This window comes from Symphodus melops (genome assembly GCF_947650265.1).
Source record: "Symphodus melops genome assembly, chromosome: 22".
Classification (NCBI taxonomy): domain Eukaryota; kingdom Metazoa; phylum Chordata; class Actinopteri; order Labriformes; family Labridae; genus Symphodus; species Symphodus melops.
In genome coordinates this window covers 618516-627953 of record NC_136712.1, presented here as the reverse complement: position 1 = coordinate 627953, position 9438 = coordinate 618516, and the positions used below count along the sequence as shown (strand labels likewise).

The following is a 9438-nucleotide window of genomic DNA, read 5'->3' as shown; positions in this document are numbered from 1 at the left end:
GGGAAATGTGTCTGCGATGCTGTTACGGTAAAGGAAGGGCAGAGTGGCTCTGTGGTTTGAAGGTGGAATCAATCAGACTGAACAGAAGTCTCATTTCAGTATATGATCAATGAGTCCTGCTTCCCTCAGTCTGCAGTTTCAGGTCAGCTTCAGTGCAGCAAGATGAGAGAGAGAGAGAGAGAGAGAGAGAGAGGAGGGGGCGGGGCTAACTGAGATTGACAAGTCCTCTCTTTTGTGATCAGAAATCTGTTGTTCAGCGTTCGTTTGTATTAAAAAGAATCTAAAGAGACGGCTGAGCTCTTCCTCTTCAGTGAGACGTCTCGGCCACACAACAACAAAATGTCCCACAGGGCGTCTCTGCGTCCTCTGTTATCTACAGTTTATGGCCTTAACGAAAATCAGACTGGATTATAATCCTGTCCATTAGCTATCAGAGGTCAAAGGTTAATAATATGGATTGAAGCTCAGCAGAAAGTCTTGTGCATGTGTGCAGATTGGCTGCACATGCATGAGTGAACACAACGCCATTGTGTTCCTGTTCCAGAGCAGGATGTGTCTAATTTCGACCTCGGGCTGAATGTGTGGCAGCTTAAAGGCTCTTATAGTCATGTACCATAAGTCCATATGTTTTATAAGCCCAGGAAACACAGGCGGTCAGGAATCGATTGGATTTGAATGTTTATCTTCCTTCAGAGAGAGACGGACGAGTCGCCCTGAGCCGTGCGTCACAGAGGTTTGTTCCTCGCCTCGCATGTTTTCAGACTAAATTTAGTTTTCAGGAATCCGGCGCTATGTGTGGGAAACATTTGGTGGGAGCAGCCGTGCAGAAAGTGGTCCAGCTGTCAGACGGTTACAGTGACAAACTGACACTGTAACTGCAAAGAGAGCCGAGCGGACCAGAGTCTCAAACACAAGACCAGAAACCAGCCCAGAGACCCCCCCTGCTTCACTTCACCCATCAGACCACCAAACGCCCACCAAACGCCCACTGCATGCTGGGTCAAACTGGCCCCACTGCATGCTGGGTCAAACTGGCCCCACTGCATGCTGGGTCAAACTGGCCCCACTGCATGCCGGGTCAAACTGGCCTCACTGCATGCCGGGTCAAACTGGCCTCACTGCATGCCGGGTCAAACTGGCCCCACTGCATGCCGGGTCAAACTGGCCCCACTGCATGCTGGGTCAAACTGGCCTCACTGCATGCTGGGTCAAACTGGCCCCACTGCATGCCGGGTCAAACTGGCCCCACTGCATGCCGGGTCAAACTGGCCCCACTGCATGCTGGGTCAAACTGGCCTCACTGCATGCTGGGTCAAACTCATCTCTGGACAGATTTGGCCAAATCCAAAAGAGTTGAATCGTACTGCACAACTTTCATAAGATGCAAACATGTAGCTGCTAGCGTAGCTGCTAACTCTGCACAGGGACAGAGTCTCACTTCAGGAGACGTCTGACTCTAAGGTGTCCTGATGAGGCTCTGGAGTGTTGAAGTGAAGTGACTGGGTTCTTTTGCCTCTCAGGCTGCAAAGTGATCACACGAGTCAGGAACTTTCTGGAAGTTATTTTGGGGGCTTTTTGGCCGTTATTAGAGAGGACAGCTGAAGAGAGACAGGAAGTGTCAGGAGGAGGAAGAAGGGGATGAGGTGCAGCAAAGGGGCGAGGTTGGATTCCTGCCCACAGTCGCCTGGTCGAGGACTATGACCTCTGTGTGCCCTTGACCCTGTCAGGCATACTTAAAGCACTCATTCAATCACGGCTCAGTTTAACTCTTCGCTCTTTGGGCATTATGAAGAAATGACTTTCATGATTTCTGACAGAATAAAGTCCTTAACGTGGTCACGTCTCAGTGCAGTGACTGATTCCAGCCGCTCTGCTCTCTCTGCTCCCCATGTTTCTACGCTCAGCGGTAACTGGGACTGTTTCCAGTGGGACTGGTTCCAGCTCTGCAGCCAGCTGATCTTCAGCCTTCCTGCTCGCTGCTGCGTCCGTCTGCTGCCTCCGACACGCTCGGCTGCAATCTGCTTCACGCACATATTAACACCTTAGAGCTCTGTACTCCAACTCTACAACGGAGGGAAATATTGACTCTTCATTAAGGAATTTCAGGGCTGCGTTTGAAGAAGTGGAGCTGTCCATGGTGCTGAATTCCAGAGGCATTTATCGGCTTTTTTAAACAGAAACTACATCACTTATTTCTCGAGTCATTTTAATGGAGACATTTTAATTAATCATATAAATATTCTCCAATTCATTGGGATGTGACAGAAGGTCGTCTCTGTCCTTTAGCATCAGTGGACCTCAGGATCACTGCTCGGCTCTCGGAGGTGTCGTGGGCCTGTCGGCCGCCCACAGGACGCCATCTCTCCCTCGAGTGTCCCACCTCCGAGCCACCGTAGATTTGTAGTTCTAGTCTGAAATGAGACAAAGAAAGCCTTCTCTTCAGGATGAAAGACAGTGGAGGTGCTTTTTAAATTCTTCTGTTGTTCCATTAAAGACACGTTCAGCTTTCAGCCGTCTCTGTGGAGAAATCCAGCGCACCTATAAGCAGGCTTTCTTTGTGTGAAGTGCCTCCGTTATCATTTCCAGACTCTATATTTAAAGTCGTATATCCGCCGGCTTATTCTCCAAGCTTCGTCTCCACAGAGGTGCGATGACTTCGGGCTCCAGAGAATTCAAGCCGAGCCTCTAAAGCTCAGATAACGTCAAATTAAGCCTCCGAGCAATTCCTGGTTTCACTTTTTATAATGTATGCCAAAAAGCCCTCACCGGATATCTCCGTTATCAGCGCGTGCGGGTTTAATGCTTAATGAAGGTCGACTGTGGAGGTGACGGCTTTAAAAATACACTGAGAGAAGAATTCAGCCGCCTTTAAGCACAGAGGTAACATTATGTACACACACACACACACTCACACACTCACACACTCACACACACACACACGTTACTTCAACAAATACTGATTTGTTATCTCTCTTGGCTTGTGTTGGCTGTTAGCGGCTCTCTTCACATATTAACGTAACACTTCTCTCATTGTAATGATTTTATAAAAATGACCACATCGTTGAATCTCGTGGTCATCGTGGGAACACGGAGTGAGATGTAGGATCACATATCGTAGACATGTGGAAACGATATGTTTGGAACAGGAGCTTATTTCTTGATAAATTTGAACTTATTAAATCTTATTTTAAATAAGCAGAAGAAACAAAGTGATCATGATGTTCGATGACGTCATCACCTGTGAAATCTTTGTTTCTATCCTGCTACCTGATCATCCACTGATTCATGTCTAAGCTCATGTCTGTCATGTAGTTGCATACAGCACAATAAATAATTAAATAAATATGAAACCACTCTGCTGAGTTCTCCCTGTTACCATAGCAACACCGGCGTATTTACACCAACGTGCAGGCCTGACTGTCGCAAACAGGCTCAGTGGACGATCCGTTTGAGCCTCCTCCTGCTGCTGCAGATTCCTCCAGTCACACCTCAGACTGGGAACCAGTGCAGCACCAGTCTGTGTGTTTGTGTGACACCAGCAGAATAACCGCCGAACACACCGGTTACATAACTCCCGATGTTTTATTTATTCATCTAACTGGGAGCATTCACAATTCTTTTAAAGACATCTCCTGCAATAAAAACATTTTTCTGGTAAACAGGTTTCTTTTTCAGCTCGTGCAGCTCAGTCCGGACCTGCTCCTTGGTGGGTCGGTACCGGATCTGGTTCTGCAGAGATCCACGTCCGGTTTCGTTAACTGTGTTTTACAGCCTGTCTGCATTGCGTCGAACCCCCCCCCCCCCCCCCCCCCCCTCCTCCTCCTCGCCCTCCTCTCTCTCTCTCTCTCTCTCTCCAAACCCCTCCCTCCCTCTCTCCGTCCTTCACTCACTTCTTCTTCTTCTTTTCCCTCTACGTAAAATCCTGCAATATGCTTCCAATTTACCGGACACTGATCCCCAGTCTCGTGCGCCTGTAGCGCGTGATCCTTCACCGGTTTCCCCTTTTTTTTTAAAAAAACCGAACCCTCCGCGTTTCTCTTTTTTTTTTTTTTTTTTTGATTTTGACTGCAGTAAAGAAAAAACAGGTGAACGCTGCTTTCTGCTGATGCTGCAGTGTCCAGTCCTCCCAGTCCTCCCCGTCACACTGGCAGCTTGACGCGCCTTTATTTCTGACATTTCTCCTTCGCTTCGTCCTCCAGCATGATTTGGACAAATTGTCAGTCAGGATTTCTGCAGCCGAGCCGCGGTTCAAAGCCGTCTGAAGTCTCCTCCTCCTCCTCTTCCTCCTCTTCTTCCTCCCGCTGCTGCTGCGGGCTGCTCCGATCGACGCTGAAAACCTACACCAAGAGGATACGGATGTTAACCAAGACAACATAGTCTATTAATTTTTCAGATCCGCTGTAAAACGATATCAGTATTAAAGCTAAGTTGGGAAAGGTGCGCAGGGTGAGGATCTGCAGCTCCACAACTCAGCACAGGTACGCTGTTTAATCTGATTTTAAAGTCTGTGAGCTTCACCTGACGTTAATGTCTTCCTGTCCATGTGTCCAATCTGTGTCTGCTTGGAGAATAGTTTCATGTATGAGGGGAAACTGTTTGTCCTGATGTGCGCAGAGAGGAAGCGCAGCAGGACTGCAAACTTGAATACTGATGTATGCGGTAAAACCGAGCAGATGCAGCACAGGCTCGTGTACAGTACTGCATGATGTTTTCCTGTCGTGCTCTAGCAGAGATCTATCTGGGAGTGTGAAGGGGGACTGACGGGTTTGTCTGTCTTGCAGGTGAAGGACAAAGCTTCACTGTGAGAGAAATGTTCAGCTGCGAGGTGATGATGATGACGGAGAGGGAGGCTCTGCGCAGCTCCCGGCCTCACTAGAGGCATCTTCGCCCCTGTCCTGCATCCTCCTCACCTTCACGCCGCTTCCTCTTCCTGACCTCCAACAGCCAGGAAGGATGACTGTGGTGTCCACCGAGAACATGGACGAGACCTCCACCCTGCCGGGACACCCGCAGGACCCCTACCCGCCCGATGACGACCACGACGACCACGACTGCTGCGAGAGGGTGGTGATCAACATCTCGGGGCTGCGCTTCGAGACGCAGCTCAAGACTCTCGCTCAGTTCCCGGAGACCCTCCTCGGGAACCCCAAAAAGAGAATGCGCTACTTCGACCCCTTACGAAACGAGTACTTCTTTGACCGGAATCGTCCGAGCTTTGACGCCATCTTGTATTATTACCAATCAGGAGGAAGGCTAAGGAGGCCTGTGAACGTTCCACTGGATATGTTCTCGGAGGAGATTAAGTTTTACGAACTTGGCGTGGAAGCCATGGAGAAGTTTCGCGAGGACGAAGGATTTATCCGGGAGGAGGAGAGGCCTCTCCCAGAGAAGGAGTTCCAGAGGCAGATCTGGCTCCTCTTCGAGCATCCGGAGAGCTCGGGGCCCGCCCGGGGGATCGCCATCGTCTCAGTGATGGTTATTCTTATTTCAATAGTCATATTTTGTTTGGAGACATTGCCCGAGTTGAAGGAGGACCCGAGCCAGCGGCTCCAGATTGTGGGGAACACAACAGTGTACTACAAACCAAACTTCCTCACGGACCCGTTCTTCGTGGTGGAGACTCTCTGCATCATCTGGTTTTCCTTTGAGTTGATTGTCCGGTTTTTCGCTTGTCCCAGCAAGGCGGCGTTCTTTAAAAACATGATGAACTCTATCGACATCGTGGCTATAATCCCATACTTCATCACACTCGGAACAGAGCTGGCTGACGACCAAGACAACAAGGAAGGGAAGCCAGGAGGAGGGGAGCAGGCCACGTCTTTGGCGATTCTCAGGGTAATCCGCTTGGTGAGGGTGTTCAGGATTTTTAAACTCTCCCGACATTCAAAGGGCCTCCAGATTTTGGGACAAACTTTAAAAGCGAGCATGAGGGAGCTTGGCTTGCTCATTTTCTTCCTCTTCATCGGAGTGATTTTGTTCTCCAGCGCCGTCTACTTCGCAGAGGCTGAAGAGAAAGACTCGTTCTTCACCAGCATCCCTGATGCTTTCTGGTGGGCTGTGGTGTCCATGACCACCGTTGGATACGGGGACATGTACCCCGTGACCATCGGAGGGAAGATCGTCGGCTCGCTGTGCGCCATCGCCGGAGTGCTAACCATCGCGCTCCCTGTACCTGTCATCGTGTCCAACTTCAACTACTTCTACCACCGGGAGACGGAGGGCGAGGAGCAGGCGCAGCTGCTCAACGTCAGCAACCAGAACTTGGCGTCGGAGACCAACTCGAGCCGCCGCAGCTCCTCGGTGGTCAGCAAGTCGGAGTACATGGAGATAGACGAGGACATGAACAACAGCATCGACAACTTTAGGGAAGCAAACCTTAGGACTGCCAACTGCACGGCGCCCAGCCAGAACTGTGTGAACAAGGGGAAGCTGCTCACCGACGTGTGAGGCGATGTCCGGCGCCACGGTGTAAATATTGTAAAATTAATCTGGATGCTTTATCTCCATCGGTGCATTTTATTCTTCTTTTGCATTCATTCAAACGTGTGAAAGCGTTCACGGCACACGGGGTTAATTTATTCAAAGATAGAGGCTCAGTTATTTCATGAAAACACGACGACGGAGGCGTTTTGCAATAGTTCAACAATCAGCAGGTGTCGGGGGAACTTTTTGATATATTCACTTCAGAAGTCTTTTACTTATTCTTACTGAGAGGTACTCCACCAATTGTGCACCTGAAGACGAGTCAACTTAAAGGTTGTTGACCATGCAGGAAAGAGTTGCATCATGGGACTTTTTTCTAAGTATTTGATACTTTTCCCAAACTGGGAAATTTAATTAGTCTGGTTTTTCTGACCTCCGCTGGCATGACGTCGTTTGGTTTTTAATGCCCCACATTTTTGCCGTTCCTTTTTAAAGTATGGCTTGGGAAAGTTCTCAAACTTTTACTCTAAATTCCCCAAATCGATAGTATCACAATTTACCATCTTTGGTACGAATATTCAACCAAGACAAATAACTATACCAAGTTTAGGCTGCTAGACCAGGTTCTCACAGAGACATGTCTGAAGTGGTTCGTAAAGGAAGTGCAGCTGGCACCAAAACTGGAGACCATACTCTTGATCCACCATCTTGGAAAGAGATGTCTGACCAAGGTACAAAACATTAAGGCGATACTTCCTGATTGACCCCTTGAAATTATCGCCTTTTTATCCGACAGGGTCTTAAAAAAAGCACATAAAATTGTTTTATTTATTTTTTTATTTTTGGATGGACCAAAGTTGTCCTTTTTGGGCTTTCATTGCTCCGGTTCTTTGTTTTTCAGTTTTGGGCTCGGACAAGTTCTTCTACTTCAACTCTGGATCGATCAACTTCCCCTTTGACACTGTTGCCATTTTCCATCTTGGGTGTTTGATCGAGAGAATTAGCCAAACATCAAGTTTGTATCTTGGCTCTTACCATTCAGAGTCCAAGAAAGCAACTTTTTGTAGTTCTTTATGGGAATTGTAGTCACCATTGTTTTTGAAGATTACTCTCCATTGGAGACCAAAGTCTGGATGTTTTGGCCTCTGTTGCACCATCGTTGGCCGTATTTGTATTGAAATATATTTTACACATTGAAGGATTTGCGCAAAGCAAAATTGGTGGAGTGCCCCTTTAATAGTTCATCGTCTTTAATTTGCTTGCATATGGATGTTCGGCTGAGATACGTCAGGTTTAGGCTGTAGGGAACAACGCTCTGCCATCTTTGTTGTCTTTAAAGTGTTATTTATAGAAGTACAGCTTGTCTTATGAACTTAGATAATCAATTCAAGGAAGGAAATATTCCTCTGGTGTTATTTGAAGAAACAGCAACTTAATGAAGAAAACTAATCCACTAGAAGGAAAAGCTTTAGTTCATCCGTGTGCACCTTTAAACACAAGGTTTTAGATTTAAATACAAATATGTAAAAGATTAAGAAATAATAATTCATCTTTCAACAGCTTCAAGTTTTAATTTGCAATTTTAGGTCACAATTTATAAACGTAACACGAGAATTTATCAAAAAAAAAAAAATCTCCCTAACACTGACCAGGACCTTGGTGCAAAAAGACTACAAATAAAGAAAAATGAATCAAAAAGACCGACTGAGATTTGACATGCATGCTGGAGGACGGCGTTCTCACCAGAGGAAACATGGAGAGGATTACAAGTGGAGCTTTCTTGGGACTCTTTGGGAAAAACTAAACGTGAGATGTTTTGTTAAAGGCACCTTATCAGAAACAAAGTGGAAGCGTGCCGAGCCTTTGGAGGATTATCTGCACTGCTGCTGCTGCTACAGGTCGGCCGGAGGTTCCCTGTACGATGCCATGCAACACTCCTTTATATAAAAAAAAGCATGTGGAGACTGTCTTCTCTCTTATATCGGCATGCACAAGACGTTACCTCATTTTTCTTTTTTTACATTTTTGCTCTTTTTTTGCCCTCATCGTCCCCTGCTGGGATTCTGTCCCTCATTTGTTTTCACCAAAAGTGCACTGGCTATTTATTATCGTTTCACTAATTTTCAAGCATTTAAGTGTTGAATGTTAAAGCACTACGGGAACGGGAACACTTCTTTTTCGAAGATCATGGCATGTCAAAATACTAAAAAGCATTATTGCCTAATTAGCTATGGTATAGCTATGTATACTCAATGCATGACTACAGTATTAAATTGCTTGCAGCTGTGGAGGGACCACGGGAGCCGGGGGATAAAGACGATGATGATGCTGCTCATTATCGTCAAGCTAACGACAGGATACGTTGCATGACGGAGCTAACTGCTGGAGGGGACAAATCTGCTGAAAAAAACACACAAAAACAACGAGGGGGGGGGAGGGGGGGAGAAAAAAAAAAGTCAGAAGAGACATATCTGATGATCTCTGAAAAAAATGACATTTCAGAAAATAACATCGTCCTTTTTTTATTTCTGTGAGGCTTCGATCTGTGACGATGGAGTGCATGGGATCATTTTATGTGATTTGTGACCACGTTTGTTTTTTTCTTACATTTGTCTATTTAAAACGGTTTCAAATGAACGAAAGCAGTAATATTTAACAAATGACAAAGATATATCTTAAAATTAGTTTATAGTGCCTTGAACCCCGTCTCATTAGAATTGACTGAAGTGCCTCCCGTTACGACAGACGTGCAGCTTATCTTCTCCTGCCATAAAGATGATGCACTATTCCCTGCACAACCGGAAAAGAAGAGGTTAGAGTCCAATAAGTCTGTGTGATATTAAGATATAAATATGTTCCTTATTCTGGGGCCAGATCGTTGGGCCAGCGCTATGATGACACACGACTGCAGCGCTCATTTAGCGAGATAAACAAGTTAAAATACAGACCGTCTTTATCTTTTTGTCACTCAGTAAATGTCGCTGACACAGCAACACGTGTGGAAAACTACAAACA

The 9438-nt window shown here is 46.6% G+C and overlaps 1 protein-coding gene across 1 annotated transcript in view; it reads left to right on the top strand.

Moving 5' to 3' along the window:
* kcna1b (potassium voltage-gated channel, shaker-related subfamily, member 1b) overlaps positions 1–7030 on the top strand; it is a 12708-nt gene extending 5678 nt beyond the window's left edge. The window contains exon 2 of the mRNA XM_079334780.1: positions 4782–7030. Coding sequence (XP_079190906.1) covers positions 4954–6447 — 1494 coding nt within the window. The 5' untranslated portion in view covers positions 4782–4953 and the 3' untranslated portion in view covers positions 6448–7030. The remainder of the gene's footprint in view (positions 1–4781) is intronic.
* The last annotated feature ends 2408 nt before the right edge of the window (positions 7031–9438 follow it).